Source organism: Phyllobates terribilis, unplaced genomic scaffold (genome assembly GCF_046119375.1).
Source record: "Phyllobates terribilis strain yellow unplaced genomic scaffold, ASM4611937v1 Scaffold_1__5_contigs__length_1240528914, whole genome shotgun sequence".
Taxonomy (NCBI): domain Eukaryota; kingdom Metazoa; phylum Chordata; class Amphibia; order Anura; family Dendrobatidae; genus Phyllobates; species Phyllobates terribilis.
The window spans coordinates 379,401,762-379,420,999 of NW_027362761.1; the positions used below are offsets into that span (position 1 = coordinate 379,401,762).

At 41.6% G+C, this 19,238-nt stretch overlaps 1 protein-coding gene across 2 annotated transcripts in view; it reads left to right on the top strand.

Annotated features, from left to right (window-relative positions):
• Window positions 1-19,238, top strand: part of SUSD2 (sushi domain containing 2) — a 356,158-nt gene that overhangs the window by 115,474 nt on the left and 221,446 nt on the right. For both annotated transcript variants that reach the window (XM_073676401.1, XM_073676400.1), the window contains exon 5: window positions 17,312-17,486. In XM_073676401.1, the coding sequence (XP_073532502.1) occupies window positions 17,312-17,486 (175 nt within the window). The remainder of the gene's footprint in view (window positions 1-17,311; window positions 17,487-19,238) is intronic.

A 19,238-nucleotide genomic window follows, 5' to 3' on the forward strand; every position in this document is an offset into this window, starting at 1 on the left:
ATATCTCTTGTGTTTATTTGTGCAAAAAAATGGAAATCTGGCGAAAATTTTGAAAATGTCTCAATTTTCAAACTTTGAATTTTCATGCCCTTAAATCAGAGAGATATGTCACACAAAATAGTTGATAAATAACATTTCGCACATGTCTACTTTACATCAGCACAATTTTAGAACCCAAATTTTTTTTTTAGGGAGCTATAAGGGTTAAAAGTTGACCAGCGATTTTTCATTTTTACAACAAAATGTTTTTTACGGACCACATCACATTTGAAGTGACTTTGAGGGGCCTTTATTACAGAAAATACCCAAAAGTGACACCATTCTAAAAACTGCACCCCTCAAGGTGCTCAAAACCACATTCAAGAAGTTTATTAACCCTTCAGATGCCTCACAGGAATTTTTGGAATGTGGAAGAAAAAAATTAACATTTATTTTTTTTCACCAAAATGTTACTTTAGACCCCATTTTTTTATTTTTGCAAGGGTATCATTAAAAATGGACCCCAAAATTTGTTTTGCAATTCCACCTGAGCACGCCGATACCCCATATGTGGGAGAAAACCACTGTTTGGGTGTACGGCAGGGTTCGGAAGGGAAGGAGCGCCATTTGACTTTTTGAATGTAAAATTTGCTTGAATAATTAGCGGACGCCATGTTGTGTTTGGGGAGCACGTGATGTGCCTAAACAGTGGAAATCCCCCACAAGTGCCACCATTTTGGAAACTAGACCCCTCAGGGAACTTCTCTAGATGTGTGGTGAGCACCCTGAACCCCCGGGTGATTCGCAGAAGTTTATAACATTGAGCTGTAAAAATAAAATTTTCACATTTTTCCCACAAAAATGTTTTTCAGCCCCCCACTTTCCATTTTCATAAGGGTAACAGGAAAAATTGCGCCATATCATTTGTTGTGCAATTTCTAAGGAGTAAGCCGATACCCCATATATGTGAGAAAACCACTGTTTGGGTGCACAGCAGGGTTCGGAAGGGAAGGAGCGCCATTTGACTTTTTGAATGTAAAATTTGCTTGAATAATTAGCGGACACCATGTTGTGTTTGGAGAGCCCCTGATATGCCTAAACAGTGGAAACCCCCCACAAGTGACGCCATTTTGGAAGCTAGATCCCTCAGGGAACTTATCTAGATGTGTGGTAAGCATCCTGAACCCCCAGGAGCTTCACAGAAGTTTATAACATTGAGCCGAAAAAATAACATTTTCAAATTTTTCCCACAAAAATTTTTTTTAGCCCCCAATTTTGCATTTTCATAAGGGTAACAGGAGAAATTGCACCATACCATTTGTTGTGCAAATTCTCCTGAGTAAGCCGATACCCCATATGTGGGAGAAAACCACTGTTTGGGCGCACGGCATGGTTCGGAAGGGAAGGAGCGCCATTTGAGTTTTTGAATGTAAAATTTACTTGAATAATTAGCAGACGCCATGTTGCGTTTGGAGAGCCCCTTATGTGCCTAAACAGTGAAAAAAACCCACATGTGACACCATTTTGGAAACTAGACCCCTCAGGGATCTTATCTAGATGTGTGGTGAGCACCCTGAACCCCCAGGTGCTTCACAGAAGTTTATAACATGGCGCCGTGAAAATAAAAAAATCAAACTTTTTCCACAAAAATAATGTTTTAGTGTCAATTTTTTTTATTTTCACAAAGGTAAGAGGAGAAAATGGACACCAAAAACTGTTGTGCAATTTCTCCTGAGTACACCGATACCCCATATGTGGGGAAAATACACTGTTTGGGCTCACGGCAGGGTTCAGAAGGGAAGTAGCACTGTTTGACTTTTTGAACGCAAAATTGGCTGGAATCAAGAGCAGATGCCATGTCGCGTTTGGAGAACCCCTGACACGCCTAAACAGTGGAAACCCCTCAGAAGTGACTCCATTTTGGAAACTAGACCCCTCAAGGATTTTATCAAGGGGTATAGTGAACATTTTGAACCCAGAGGTACGACACAGAATTTGATAACATTAGGTCATCATATTGAATAAATTGTCATTAGTCTTGAGCGCAAGTGCTCGCTACTTGAGTTTGCATTGGGTACTCAGGTATGCACCATGTATCGCGGGTGCTCAAGTGACATGCTCGAGTCCCCGCCCCACATGTTTCACGGTTATTAGACACCCCAAAAAAAACATGCAGGAATCGCTCGTGCATGGCAGGCAATCCCGCAAGTTTTTTTTGGCTGCATAACAGCTGCAAAACATATGGGGCAGAGACTCAAGCATGTCACTCGAGCACCCGCTATACTCGGCGTATACCCGAGCACCCGATTCAAACTCAAGTAGCGAGCACTTGCGCTCAACACTATTCGCCATATTGTCATCATTTTTTTTCTTTACTTTTGTAAAAATCCCAACCCAAACACAACCCTAACCCTAGCACAACCCTAACCCTAGCCCAACCCTAGCCCTAGCCCAACCCTAACCCTAACCCTAGCCCAACCCTAACCCTAGCCCAACCCTAACCCTAGCACAATCCTAACCCTAGCCCAACCCTAACCCTAGCCCAACCCTAACCCTAGCACAACCCTAACCCTAGAGTTTATTTTTTACGCCGTTCCTCATGCGGTATAATTGATTAGACGACTTTATTCTTTGGGTCGGTGCGATTACAGCGATGCCAGATATAGTTTTTTTCTGATTGACAGCTGTCACACACTAAAAGACGCTTTTTTTTGCAAAGACTAGTTTTTGCATCGCCATATTTTGAGAGGTATAATTTTTCCATATTTCGGCTGACAGAGTCATGAGACAGCTTGTTTTTTGCGGGACAAGTTGATGTTTTTACTGCAACCATTTTCAGCCATGTGACATTTTTTGATCGCTTTCTATTCTGATTTTTGGGAGGCAGAATAAAAAAATGCAACAATTCCGGAATTGTTTTTTTTTAAATTTTTATGCCGTGTGGCAAAATTGATAAGGCAGCTTTATTCTTCGGGTCAGTACGTTTACAGTGGCACCACATTTATATAGTTTTTCTATGTTTTGGCGCTTTTATACAATAAAAACTATTTTATAGAAAAAAGAGTTTTTTTGCATCGCTTTATTCTGAGAGCTATAACTTTTTTATTTTTCGGATGATGGAGCTGTATGGTGGCTTGTTTTTTCGCGGGACAAGATGATGTTTTCAACGTTACCATTTTTATTTGCATTCGTCTTTTTGATCGCGTTTTATTCCATTTTTTGTTTGGCGGTATGATGATAAAGCATCATTTTTTGCTTCTTTTTTTAAAAATTCTTTTACCGTGTTCACTAAAGGGGTAAACTGGTAGGACCGTTTTTTAGGTCAGGTTGATCCGGACGTCGCGATACCAAATATGTGTACTTTTATTGGTTTACTTTTTTTTTTTCATATTAAATAAATATTATGGGTACAATATATTTTTATTTTTTGGGGAATATTTTTTTCTTTTTTTTTTTTTATATATATATTTTTACAATTTTTTTTAAAAAGTTCTTTTTCACTTTCTGGCACTTTTTTTTACTTTTACACTTTGTTCCACTATGGGACTTTCAATTTTTGCAGCCTGATCAGCTGTATAGCATAGAGAGCAGCAGCTCCCTATGCCATGCATCATGTCAGCGCTGCACTCAAGGAGAAGTTACTTTGGTTGTGCACTGCGCATGACCAAAGTAACTTCCTGCTGTCTGGTGACCCGGATGTGTCATGACAACATCCGGGAGCCGCTGCAGACACCGCAGGACGCCGGAGAGGAGGAGAGTACCGGCGCTTACCTCCCCTTGCTCCCGCAATGCTGAGATCGACTTCGATCGCAGCATTGCAAGGGTTAAGGTGCCAGCAGCGGTGCGGGACTGGTCCTGGCACTTAGCACCGTGTGTCAGCTGTGACAATCAGCTGACACCCGGCGGTGATCGCCCCACACCGCTTGTGTGCAGGCACGATCGCAGCGCGCGTAATGGTACATAAGGCCCAGGGCACAGCTACGTACTATTACTGACAAGGTCGGAAAGGGGTTAAATATTTTTGTAATCCAATTTGTGTGTGATGCATCAGCACTAAATAGTCTAAGTTGGTGAAGTGAAGTGAGAAAAATATAGGCATAAATTTAATTTATAGGATCAAATAACTACAAATTGGCATGTGCATATGTATTCACCCCTTTTTTGCTATTAAGCCCTTAAACATTTCTGTTGCTAGCAACTACCTTCATAAATTACATACTTAGTGAAAGGCACCACTAACCAAACAACACCATGAAGACCAAGGAGATCTCCAAACTAGTCAGGGATAAAGTTTTTGAGAAGAACAAGTCAGGGATGGGTTATAAAAAAATATCCCAATCTCTGATTATTCCCCGGAACACCATCAAATCCATCATCAAATGGAAAGAACATGGTACTACAGCAAAGATGCCAAAAGAGGGCCACTCACTGAAACTCTCAGTCTGGGCAAGGAGGGTATTAATCAGAAAGGCAGCAGAGATACCAAAGATAACCCTGAAAGAACTTCAAGCAGAGACTAGTATCTGTCCATGCGACCACAATTAGCCATACACTCCATAGAGGTGGCCTTTATGGAAGAATGGGCAGAAAAAAAAGCCTTAATTTACACACAAAAATTGTAAGGCTCATTTTGAGTTTGCCAAAAGACATGTGGGAGACTCCCCAAATGTATAAAGGAAGGTGCTGTGGTCAGATGAGACCAAAATGTAACTTTTTGGCCACCAAGGTGACAAACCAACACAGCTCATCACCTCAAGAACACCATCCCCACAGTGAAACATGGTGGTGGCAACATCATGCTGTGGGGATGCTTTCCGGCAGCAGGGACAGGGAAAATGGTCCAAGTTGAGGGGAAGATGGATGGTGTGAAATACAGGGATATTCTTGAGCAAAACCTTTTTCAGTCTGTCAGTGATTTGAGGCTGGGATAGAGGTTCACCTTCCAACAAGACAATGACTTAAAGCATACTGCTAATGCAACACTTGAGTGGTTTAAAGGTAAAGGTGTAAATGTTTTGGAGTGGCCTAGTCAAAGCCTAGACCTTAATCCAATTGAAAATCTGTGGTCAGACTTGAAGATTGCTGTTCACCAGAGGAAACCATTTAACTTGGAGGAGCTGGAGCAGTTTTGCCTTGAGGAATGGGCAAAAATCCCAGTGACAAGATGTGGAAAGCTCATAGAGACTTGTCCAAAGCGACTTGCAGATGTAATTGCCGCAAAAGGAGGCTCTACAAAGTACTGACTTTAGGGGTGAATAGTTATGCACACTGAAGAATTCAGTTATTTTGTCCTATTTGTTGTTTTCTTCACATTTAAAAGAAAACTAAATGTTCACAGTTGTAGGCATGTTCTTTATATGAACTGATGCAAACCCTAAAAAAAACTGTGAAATTCCAGGTTGTGAGGTAGCAAAACATGAAAAATTAGAAGGGGGTGAACCCTTTCGCAAGCCACCGTACATAGAGTTCAGTTTATTCACCTACAATGAATATAAAAAGTCTGTTAAAATGCCAGGTCTTTTGTCATATAAAAAAATCATATCAAGAAGAATAATTTCAGAACTTTTTTTTAACTTTAATGTCACCCATAATCTGTACAAATCCATTGACAAACTAAAATCATTTTGAGGAGGGAAATAAAAATAGTAATACTAATATAATGTGGTTGTGTAAGGTAGTGGAGATGCTGTCACATCCCCCTTGTAGAATCTGTGGATATGTCATGCATTCCTATGTGTTGAAATGTTGATATATTCATTTTCTGCCCAGCAACATCTGGTTAGCAACAAACAGGGTTAATAGTTGGTACTAGCCCAGGATGAGAGGAGTTATATGGGAACTAGCTGAGGCAGATTTACTGTTATGATCATATAGGGTTTAGCAACTGAGAAGTACTGAGCTAGCTACATGCAGACCTGCATTTAAAGGGTATTAGTTTGCCAAGAGGGCGACTCGAGTACAGATAGTACAATCTCAAGGAAGGTGAAGAAACAGTGGGAAGTCAGATTTCAGGCAGAAAGCCTAGCAGAGACGGAAGGAAGGACAAGGTCCTAGGTGCAGGTCAGGGAGGCCCTTGTGACAGTACGGAACTTTGCTCAGGGGAAGCGGAAGATAGAATTGAAAGGAAGTGAAAGGAAGGAATTACATAAACAGGACTTTAGCAAATGCTTGGGTGAAGACCTGGGGTCTTCCGTGAGCATAATACTACTCAGACAACACAGGGTGAGTAAAAATAGTGTGGCAATATTTTATTGACCCACCAAACTGACAATAAACACATAGAACAGTCCCAACAAATACCCAAGATGGTGCAAAATTACACAGTCTCACCCTTTCGTTGGCCCGCTTGGGAATAGAACAGCTGCGACTTTGGGACTTCCAGGGCAAAATACCTTAACCAGTGTCCCCCCTCTTTTGGTAGGCCCCCACAGAGAGGAGGTAGCGGCAAGCTTAGGAAGCTGACAGACCTTCAAGGTACAAGGCCAGGAGACCTGAGGGTCCACCCTGGCCTCTCCGAGAGTTTCAATGGGGCCAGATGACCGGCTGGTCCCAATCTGGCTTCTCTGAATGTCTCCATGGGTTCCAGGCGGCTGGAGGATCCCACCTGGCAACCCCAAACAACATATCCATGGGGCCAGGTGACTTTTTCTTCCCAACCTGGTCTCCCCAAATGTATCCATTGATTCTCTGATGGTCAGTGGAGCATATCTGTATCCTTCTAGTCAGGGCCGTATACCCTTAGGCCGAAATCATGTAGAATCTCAATCTGTGTCTCTCTGGATCAAGACTTGCTACCAAGCTGCTGTTATGAAGAGTGTCTCTCTGATTCTCTGCTTCTCCTTGATTCTCCTTGCAGCAGGATAGAAAACCCTTTTTATATTTACATAGGTGGCTAAGGTCATCAGTCACAGGTCAGAGATAAAGGTGCAGGGCTCACTCAGGTCTCATTGTTTGAGCTAATCCCCCAGCTCTTGTAACCAAACTAGCTGGTTTAGTACAATATGCAATTAGTATAGTAACAAACATCATTGTTCCCAAACACTAAGTCACTGTCCTTCTTAACCAGCCAAACAAACACATACATTCAATGGTCAACACAAAAATAATAATGTATTTTTCTTGGCTTAACAAATCTAAACGTCTGACTGATTAAGATAAGAAGCTGTTTTGTCACAGCTTTTCCATAAGGAGGAAAGCTAAGTGTCGCCATAATGGGACAGGACCTCACCTGTGGAGAACTTAGGATACAGTGGTACAGGATGGAACCTATGACCCTCGTCAAACAGACCGTAGAGGTACTAGTGAGGAGTTGTATTACCATACCCCCGCCAGTGGGGTACTCACAAGTCAGCTGCAACTGGGAACTGAGAGTAGCTGTGAGGGGCCATATCTTTACAATTCAATCCATGTGGTCCCACAGGGGAAGACGGAGCTTCCCATGATAGTTTCCTGGACTGTTGTGAGATGTGAGAAGAGTAATGTGTCACTTGTAACTAGAAAATGCCTTTTTTCTGCTAATTGCAAGCGAAGCATTCGTGAAGTATTGTGCCTACTATCTGATGTACATAATTCATATCAAGATACTGTTCAGTATAGAAAAAGTTTGACTATGAGCTCACTCCTTCAATTCTACCTCTTCTGGTCCTGTCCTGCCAAGTCCAACAGTATGTGGTCTGCAGAGGCATATTGCCAAGGTAACATCAGCACACACACCTAGCCAGGACCCCCATTTTCATCTAGCATGGCAGGGTGTGAAAGATAAGTTGCACACCTATGACTGCCTCCCCACACCATGTTACAGTTGCATAAGTGTAAACACCCTCTTATAATTACAGATGTAGTTGTGTTCAGAATTAGCCAATCGCATTTAAACTCCTGTTATATAGTTAGTGCACAGCTGCCATCATCTACTGTGATTCTGATTAACCTCATATAAAGTTTAGCTGTTCTAGTAGGATTTTCCTGACATTTTCTTGGTTGTATTTTACATCAAAAGCCATAGTCCGTAAACCGCTTATAACGCAGCATAGAGATCTCATTGATGAAAGTTGTCCATCAAGAGTAAAGTACAAAAACATTTCCAAAGCATATGATATACCATTGAACAGTGTGAAGATGGTCATCAAAAAATGGCTTAAATTTGGCACAGCAGTGACATTATCTAGAATTCTACATCCCTCAAAAATTGATGAAAAAACAAGAGGAAAATTGTTCCAAGAGGCTGTCAAGAGGCCTACAGCAACATTGAAGGAGCTGCAGAAATTTCTGGAAAGTACTGTTTTTTTACTGCATGTGGCAACAATCTCCCATATTTTTCATGTCTAGCCTGTGGGGTAGGGTGGCAAGACGGAAGCCTTTCCTTACAAAGTTAAACATCCCAGTCCGGCTATGTTTTGTCCAAACCTACGTTAAGTATGCCAAAAGCATGTGTGAAAACATGTTATGGTTTGATGAGACCAAGGTTGAATTTTTTGCCCATAATTCCATAAAGATATTTTGTGCAAAGCCAAAATGTGCATCATCAAAAGACCACCATACCCACAGTGAAGCATGGTGGAGACAGCATTATGCTTTGGGGATTTTTTTTCGGCAGCTGGAACTGAAGCTTTAGTAGATGTGGAGGGAATTGTGAACAGTTCCAAATATCAGTCAATTTTGCTTCAAAACCTTCAGGCTTCTACTAAGAAGCTGTTGAGGAAGAGGAATTTCACTATTAGCACGACAATGACCCGAATCATGCCTCCAAATCAACAAAAGAATGGCTTTGCCAGAGAACATCTTTTTAAAAAGGCCCAGCCCAAGCCCAGATCTAAATCCAATTGAAGCTCTGTAGGTTGTCCAGAAGAGGGCGCTGTACACAGATGATGTCCTCACAATCTGTCAGGTTTGGATCGTTACTGCAAGGAAGAGTGGGCAAAGATTATTAATTTTAGATTTGCCATGTTGATAGAATCCTAACCAAAAAGACTGAATGCTGTCATAATTTCAAAGGATACTTAAAGTATCAGTTTAAGGGTGTGCATATTTATACAACCACATTATTTTAGTTCTTTATTGTTCTTTTTCCAACCAAAAACATTAGTTTTCAATTGAATTTTACAGAATATAGTTTACATTCTGAAAAAAATTCTAAAATGAATCTTCTTAATATGATTATTTTACATGACAAAAACCTGGCAAAACAGAAGTGTATAGACTTTTTTATACCCTATCCACCATATATACTACGATGTACATAACGGAAAATTCTTTGCTGAACCTATAATTGTTTTCTTAACCAGTTCAAGATCAAACCATTTTCATATATACAGTTTATTTTATTTATTTTTTACTTATTTATTATGTTTTGCTTCTATGGAACCATCATATACTGCAGCACTTTACAGACATTACCATCACTGTCCCCATTGGGGCTCACAATTTAAATTCCCCACCATTATGTCTTTGGAGTGTGGGAGGAAACCAGAGTACTCAGAGGAAACCCGTGCAAGCATGGTGATAAAAAACCTTTGGGACGCATTTCAATATTTAAGTATGTTTTTTTTATTTCTGTTTTCACTGTAACTGGGGCTTGTACATTAGCCCCAGTTACAGGGTAAATTCAGATTCAGTTACAGGGTAAATTCAGCCTTCTGGCTGCATAGCAGAGCTGACTAGGTCTCTTAGGACCCAGGAACTCCTTCTCTCTCCCTACACCCAGCGATCACATTATGCAGGGATATATTAGAACGTCATTGCAGAGATATATGCGTACTGCTCGGACGTTTAAATTCTATAATCAATCAGGAAGTAAAGATCTTACATTCTAAAGACCTAAAAGTCTACACCCCACAATTGCTTTCTGTGCAGATTGGTCTTTCATAATGCACAATGTGTCTGTATAGCGTGATTCAGGATAACATACTGCCAACAACTGCTCTCGTTCACTTCCTGAGAAGGGGGCACAAATCATGTGATGATAAATATTATAACCCTTGTGCATTTGGGTACAATTAGATGATAATATGTGTCACCTGCAAAGACAATGATAGCATCACTTTTGCAGCCTATGGAGAAAGAGAAGTTAGTTATTCTTGCTCACAGCTTCTCTACAAAAATGTCGATGGTAATACATGAACCCCTGTGTATACCAAATGCATTCTAGAAATGTAGTATTGACTATAATATTTCCTGTAGCATTAACTATGAGCATTAACTTTTCTTTTTAAATATTAACCAATATCTTTTAGAATTTTATGAAATCATTTTTCATGAATGTGCTCATTTTCCATGGTTTTACTTTTTTTTCTCATGAGTATCAATGCACTTAAAGGGGTTCTCCGGTCTAAATCGATAAGTCTGCAGTCACTCTGTGTGACTGCAGACTCATGAGTCCCCCAGCGCATCCACTATGCGTTGCAGGGATTCGTCAATTTCTGACCCAGGACCAAAGGGTATGTATGGCCGGCCGCGTCACTAGACGAGGTGCAGGCTGGATACTATACAAGTGTAGGGAGAAAGGCCACACCCACTAGACGTGCCCTGGCTGGGAGTATGCAGTGGTGAAAATAAGTATTCGATACACTGCCGATTTTGCAAGTTTTCCCACCTACAAAGAATGGAGAGGTCTGTAATTTTTATCGTAGGTACACTTCAACTGTGAGAGACAGAATCTTAAAAAAAATCCTGAAAAATACATTGTATGAGTTTTACATAATTCATTAGCATTTTATTGCATGAAATAAGTATTTGATACAATAGAAAAACGGAACTTAATATTTGTTACAGAAACCTTTGTTTGCAATTACAGAGGTCAGATGTTTCCTGAAGTTCTTGACCAAGTTTGCACACACTGCAGCAGGAATTTTGCACCACTCTTCCATACAGATCTTTTCCAGATCTTTCAGATTTTGGGGCTGTCACTGAGCAACATTGAGTTTCCACTCAATCCAAAGACTTTCTCCAGATCTGGAGACTGGCTAGGCCACTCCAGGACCTTGAAATGCTTCTTACAGAGCCACTCTTTAGTTGCCCTGGCTGTGTGTTTCGAGCCATTGTCCTGCTGGAAGACCCAGCCACGACCCACCTTCAATGCTCTTACTCAGGGAAGGAGGTTATTGGCCAAAATCTTGCGATGCATGACCCAATCCATCCTCCCTTCAATACGGTGCAATCATCCTGTCTCTTTTGCAGAAAAGCACCCCCAAAATATGATGTTTCTCCTACCATGCTTCACGGTTGGGACGGTGTTCTTGGGGTTGTACTCATCCTTCTTCTTTCAAACACGACGAGTGGAGTTGATACCAAACGTTCTATTTTGGTCTCATCTGACCATATGACCTTCTCCCATGCCTCATCTGGATCATCCATATGGCCATTGGCGGACTTCAAATTGGACTGGACATGTTGGCGTGAGCCGGGGGACCTTGCAGCACTGCAAGATTTTAATCTATGACAGTGTTGTGTGTTACTAAAGGAAATGTTTGCTTCCAGCTCTCTTCAGGTCATTGACCAGGTCCGCCTGTGTAGTTCTGGGCTGATTTCTGACCTTTCTGAGAATCATCATTAACCCATGAGGCAGGATCTTGAATGGAGCCCCAGACCAAGGAAGATTGACAGTCATCTTGTGTTTCTTCCATTTTCTAATGTTATGATCTGCAACATGTACTAAGGAAAGATAGGGGAAAGCTGTCCCTACAGTAAGACTAAGCTGAATTCCTACGATGTAGCGGGCTGCCTGTTCCTAGCGAACAGACCCGCCTTAGTCCTCGGCTAGTCTGAACGAAGACCTATAGCATTAAGGGAAGGGTCCATAAAAGAACTAACGACTGGGACAAAAATGGGACACCTCCTAAACAGAGAAGTTGTTGCAGAACACAAAAAGACAAACTGACAAAAGGTACTAGAGGTCCCAGAAGGACCAAGCGAACTGACAGAGAAAGGCACCGAAGCACCAGGCTAGAGAAACAGTCAAACATTGAAGTCCAGCACAGCCAGGAGGGCGGAGCTGGAATATAAAGGCAGATGGTCACGTGACCGCAAAACACAAGATGGAAAAAACAAAAAGGAGGGTTCTAACAGTACCCCCTCTTTTATGAGGATCCTCCGGATCCTCCAGGCCCAGGCCTATCCGGAAACCTCCTGTGGAAAGCTTAACAAGCCTAAGAGCAGAGACATCATCCGTTTTTACCCAGGAGTTGTCTTCGGGACCGAAACCCTTCCAGGAGACAAGATACTGTAATCTCCCTCTATGCCATCTAAAATTCAAGATACGAGAAATTTCATATTCGCCGTCTTCCACCACAGGAGGAACTGTGACAGTGGCGTCCCTATTATATACATCAGCTTTTTTCAACAAGGAAACATGAAACACAGGATTAATCTTCCAGGAAGTAGGGACATCCAACCTAACAGCAGACGGGTTAACAACCTGAAGCACTTTAAATGGACCCACAAACTTAGAACCCAGTTTTTAGAGGGAATCCTCAACCGCCGGTTCTTCGAGGACAACCAAACCATGTCACCCACAGTAAACAAAACCTCCTTACGTTTCCTGTCAAAATACTTCTTGGACTTCTTGTTAGACTCTTGAAGGTTGCAACGTACATTAGTCCAAACTCTCTCCAAATCACCGGAAAAATTCTCCTCCTCCAGCACCTCCGACCCCAATTTGGAGAATGAACCAAAAGACGGATGTCTCCCAGTACAACAAAAAAAAGGAGAATACCCAGTAGAGGAGATGTATGATTGTTAAGAGCAAATTCTGCGAGAGGCAGAAACTCAGACCACACCTCTTGATTGTTCGCCACAAAACAACGCAAAAACTGTTGAACATCCTGGTTCTTTCTTTCAGTCTGTCCATTAGACTCAGGATGATAACCAGACGAAAATGACAAATGGACTCCCAACCTGTCACAAAAAGCACGCCAAAAGCGAGCCACATACTGAGATCCTCTATCAGAAACAATATCCGTGGGAACGCCATGGAGCTTGACAATTTCCTTAACAAATGCCTTAGCGAGTGTCTTGGCGCAGGGCAACTTAATGAATGGAACCAAATGACACATCTTACTAAAACGGTCCACGACCACCCAGATGACAGTAAAACCCTCGGACACAGGAAGATTAGTAATAAAATCCATTGTGAGATGCGTCCAAGGCGCACTAGGAACCTCCAGAGAGCAAAGCAACCCCGCAGCAGGAGTATGTGAAGCCTTTGACCTAGAACACACAGTACACTGACGCACCCACTTGATGACTTCTTTCCGCCATCCAGGCCACCAAAAACTGCGACTGATAAGTCTCTTAGTCTCCGAAATTCCTGGATGACCTGCCAACCGAAACTCCTGACACTCCACAAGCAAATCTCTCCTAAAGGCTCTAGGCACGAACAACCTCCCATGGGGAGTGTTAGATGGAGCATCATCTTGAGCTTTCAGAATCCCATTCTCCAAAACGGAGTCCAATGCCGCCACCACAACTCCTTTCTGAAAAATGCTATTCTCCTCCTTGGCACCGACCGTAGGAGAGAAGCTGCGAGATAAAGCATCGGTTTTAACATTCTTAGTACCAGGGATATAGGTAACAGAAAAATGAAACCGAGAAAAAAAAAGTGCCCACCTAGCTTGACGGGCATTCAAGCGCTTGGCAGCATCCAGATAGATCAAATTCTTATGATCTGTGAAAACCTGAATAGGAAATCTAGCACCTTCCAAAAAATGACGCCAATGTTCAAACGCGAGTTTAATAGCCAGCAACTCCCGATTTCCAACATCATAATTCAGTTTGGTTTTCGAAATTTTTTTTGAAAAGAAGGCACAAGGATGTACTCCACCCTTGTTCTCCTGAGACAAAACCGCTCCGACCCCCACCGATGAAGCATCGACCTCAACCAAAAAAGCCTTGGTTTCATCAGGCTGCATAAAAATAGCGGCAGAACTGAACCTCTCTTTGAGATACTCAAACGCTGCAATGGCCTCAGTAGTCCACTGGGCCGTATTCGCACCTTTCCTGGTGAGATCGGTTAGAGGTTTAACAATTATAGAAAAATTCTTAATGAATTTCCTGTAATAATTGGCAAAACCCAAAAATCTCTGTATAGATTTCAAACCAATAGGCCTAGGCCATTCCTGCACAGCTTGAACCTTCACAGGGTCCATCTCAAAGCCCTCGCTGGAGACAATGTAGCCCAAAAAACTAATTTTCTGCACAGCGAACTCACATTTCTCCAGCTTAGCAAAACTTCACGTACACTCTGCCAATGGGACTCTAGATCTGGTGAGTAGATCAAAATGTCATCCAAATACACAACCACATTCTTACCAATCAAAGGTCTCAGGATGTCATTAATAAGGTTCTGAAAAAATGCAGGTGCATTGGTAAGACCAAAAGGCATCACCAGATTCTCAAAATGACCTACCGGAGTGTTAAAAGCAGATTTCCAATGTTCACCCGCCTTCACTCGTAACAAATTGTATGCCCCCCGGAGATCAATTTTAGAAAACCACTTGGGCCCCACTAACTGGTTAAACAAGTTAGGAATTAACGGCAATGGGTAGGAATTGCGTACGGTAATCTTATTAATTTCACGAAAATCCAGACATGGACATAAATCCCCGTCCTTTTTTTTAACAAAGAAAATTCCAACTGCCACAGGCGACTTAGAAGGTCTAATGTGACCAGCAGCCAGGCTAGTCAGTATGTATTCCTCCAAGGCCTTTCTTTCAGGGATAGTCAGATTAAACAAGCGACTCTTGGGAAGAGTAGCTCCCGGAGCAAACTCAATGGCGCAATCATAATCCCTATGAGGAGGTAAAACTTGCGACTCCTCCTCCGAAAAAACCCTCCAACAATCTTGAATAGGTACAGGTAATTCCCCTTTTTCCACAGCCGCAATGCGACCATTACAACATTTATCATAGCACTTCGGACTCCAAGACTTAATCACATTAGTAGACCAGTCCAGTAAAGGATTGTGCAGTTTTAACCAAGGCAATCCTAGAACAACCGGAGAGGATAAATTATCTAAAACAACCAAGTCCAAAATTTCTTGGTGAACTCCATTGATAGTGAGGGGAAATGCAGCAACCTTGTGAGTAATACATTTCAAGGGAGTGTTATCAATTGCAATCACAGAAATAGGTGATGACAAAGGTTTGGATTTTAATTTAAGGTTTTCCAAAAACCCTTTATCAATCACATTAAGTGTTGAACCATAATCCACAAATACCTGAAATTCAATCAAATCTCCGTGCAAAGTAGTACTCCCAGAAAGAAATACTCTTGCAGAGTGTAAACAAGCAATACGGGCGTAACTGACCTTTTTTTTTTCTTTACTTAAACAACGCTCACAATACTTAATCAAATGGTCAGCTTTACCACAATAAAGACTCAATCCCTCGGCGAACCTCCGGTCTCTTTCCTGAGAGCGGAGTGACATCGCCCCAGCCTTCATCTGTTCTCTGCCGTCTGAGCAGATTTTCTGGGACTAGGAACTGACATTACAGGAGTCTTTACCTCATTCAGCCTGCACCTCAGCCTCCTGTCCACATGAACAGCTAATTGCATGGCATCCTGCAGAGTCTAAGGTACCGGGAATGCAATTAGCAGATCCTTAACCCTTTCACTCAGACCAGCAAGAAATAAAAATTTCAGCGCAGGATCATTCCATTTGACTTCTGAAGCCCATCTCCTGAAGTGTGTGCAATAATTTTCAACATCACCTGACCCCTGATTCAAACGCCTGAGTTCTGCTTCAGCAGATGAGATTCGATCAGGATCATCATATAATAGCCCCATAGCAGAAAAAAAATCTTCAACAGACCTTAAACACGGATCATTAGGTTGGAGAGAAAAGGTCCACCCCTGTGGTTCATTGCGCAAAAGTGGCATCAAACCAATGCGCTGTGATTCATTCCCAGAGGACCTTGGTCTCAAATGAAAATATAACAAACAAGCATTTTTAAAGGAAAAAAAATCTTGCTGTTTACCACAAAAAACATCAGGCAGTCCTTCCTTGGGTTCGACAAAATGCGCTCCAGAACAGCTACTCACGTGTTGCTGAAGCTCGGCCACCTCCAGAGACTATCCCAGCAGGCGTTGAGGCAAATCCTGGACGGAAACCATACTGATCCCCGAATTTCTTTCCGTTTAGTTTTTTGGGCTGTACTTACTGTTATGATCTGCAACATGTATTAGGGAAAGCTGTCCCTACAGTAAGACTAAGCTGAATCCCTACGATGTAGCGGGCTGCCTGTTCCTAGCGAACAGACCCGCCTTAGTCCTCGGCTAGTCTGAATGAAGACCTATAGCATTAAGGGAGGGGTCCCTAAAAGAACTAAGGACTGGGACCAAAATGGGACACCTCCTAAACAGAGAAGTTGTTGCAGAACACAAAAAGACAAACTGACAAAAGGTACTAGAGGTCCCAGAAGGACCAAGCGAACTGACAGAGAAAGGCACCAAAGCAACAGGCTAGAGAAACAGTCAAACACTGAAGTCCAGCACAGCCAGGAGGGCGGAGCTGGAATATAAAGGCAGATGGTCAAGTGATCGCAAAACACAAGATGGAAAAAACAAACAGGAGGGTTCTAACATCTAATAATTGTGCCAACAGTTGTTACCTTCTCACTAAGCTACTACCCTATTGTCCTGTAGCCCATCCTAGCCTTGTGCAGGTCTATAATTTTGTCCCAGGTGTCCTTAGACAGCTCTTTGGTCTTGGCCATGGTGGAGAGGTTGGAATGTGATTGATTGAGTGTGTGGATAGGTGTATTTTATACAGGTAAAGAGTTTGAACAGGTGCAATTAATACAAGTAGAGTGCAGAGTTGGAGGGCTTCTTAAAGAAAAACTAACAGGTCTGTGAGAGCTAGAATTCTTGCTGGTTGGTAGGTGAGCAAATACTTATTTCATGCAATAAAATGCATTTTAATTATTTAAAAATCATACAATGTGATTTTCTGTTTTTTATTTTTAGATTCTGTCTCTCACAGGTGAAGTGTACCTACAATAAAAATTACTGACCTCTCCATTCTTTGTAGGTTGGAAAACTTGCAAAATCGTCAGTGTATCAAATACTTATTTTCCACACTGTATATAACTCATACATACCCTCCGGTCCCGGGTCAGAAACCGGCAAATACCCGCAGCGCACAATGCGTGTGTTGGGGGATTCATAAGTCGGCAGTTGCACAGAGTGACTGCAGACTTGTTGATTTGGACCGGACAACCCTTTTAAGCTCCTGTTGGGCAGATCACTTTTCTTTAAATTATAATTTACTTTCAATTTTGTAAAATATACGTCAGAGATAATCTCAAACATACTTTATGTCTATTCTGCCTTGATTTTCCAGGATTTCCATATTCTGAGTCATGGGAAGCTCACTGGACTTATCTTTACACACTAGAGGCAACTTACCCCAATAATGGCGGTTTCACTTTTACTCCAGTTCCTGCACAATCCTCATTTGATCAGTGGGAAGTAGGAATGTTAAGGATCAGTTCAAGCAACCAAAAGGAAGGAGAGAGGTAATGTATGTGAAATAGTTTTAGTGATGCAAACCTACATTACTACTGTACATGTGGAATAAAACTTCCAGCTATGGGCATAACTATAATAGGTTCAGGGATTGCAGCCTTTTGGCTAATATGATAAGACCAATACTATTAAAGACTTGTGGTAGTTGAGGGACCTGTTGGAGATTTGCATTGGGGCCTACAAGCTTCAATGTAAGCAAACAGAAAGAGATTGCAATGACTAAAGACCCTGTGTTGTGAAACACGTCTGCCTACGTATTCTCCTCACCTCGGGGTTGTGACTATTATTCTGTCGATTATTATTTTTTAATACTTATTCAATAAAATTTCAAGTTTTATGGGATCTTTGAAGCTGGATTTTTCCACTATCTACAAGCTTCAAGTTCCACCACTAGTTCCACCAAATGTCAATGCACACCGGTATGTTACTGTAGGCCAATATTCCTCAATAACATGATGTTGGTGAATATGTATTTTATATTTTTCATTTCTCACATCTTGTTCTATTTTCATTTCTATAACCTCAGTAAATGCAATGCAATTTTTAGAATATAAACACATTAGGGAATATTTATCAATGTAAATACATTAGTACTAGTATGGAGCAATTGCACTTCTTTTTATCTGAAAATGTGTCTGGAGTTTAAAACGTGAGTGGGGCTTTACCTAACTTTCTCCACCATTTTTACCATGTTTCAGATTCAGAGTAAGTCTACAACAGGTTCAGATGTGCCAGTCACTAAATAGATAGCTTTTAGGGTACTTGTAATGTTGAGTTTTTCTGGAATCAATTATACCAAAAATCCATGTAAAAATCCACATATGCAGTTGAAAATCTGCAGCGTGCTATGATTTCTGCATTAATTACTGTATTTCCTTCTACATGTGGGTTGGGTTTGAAAAGCCATTCACATATATTGTACTGTCATTTGTAACAAATCTTCAGTTCAGAATCGTAACTGAAAGTCTGACAAAAATCCACCAGGTACGAATGTAGTTTATATTATCATCTTAAATAAAGGCTTTGAACACATTGGGTTAAATTTTCTAATTGAATGCATGTTTTCGAAGCTAAAAAGTGTTTTCAAATTTTTTTTTATTGAAGATATTGCATCATTCGGCATTTACAGTTTACATGTGTAGCAATACATAGCAAGCTGCAGAATGCTCTTACATGCATATGTCGCTGGGCAACATTGAAGTTGAACTCCCTCCAAAGATTTTCTATTGGGTTCAGGTCTAGAGACTGGCTAGGCGACTCCAGGACCTTTAAATGCTTCTTATGGAGCCATTCCTTAGTTGCCCTGGCTGTGTGTTTCGGGTCATTGTCATGCTGGAAGACCAGCCACGACCTATCTTCAATGCTCTTACTGAGGGAAGGAGGTTGTTGGCCAAAATCTCATGATGCATGACCCCATCCATCCTTCCTTCAATATGGTGCAGTCGTCGTGTCCCTTTTGCAGAAAATCACCCCCAAAATATGAGGTTTTCCCCACAATGCTTCACGATTGGGACGGTGTTCTTGGGGTTCTACTCATCCTTCTTCTTCCTCCAAACACGGCGAGTGGTATTGTTATCAAAAAGTTCTATTTTGGTTTCATGTGATCACATAAAATTCTCCCATGCCTCCTCTGGATCATCAAGATGGTCATTGGTGAACTTCAAACGGACTTGGACATGTGCTGGCGTGAGTATGGAACCTTGAGTGCCCTGCAGAATTTTAATCCTAGTCTGTTACTAATG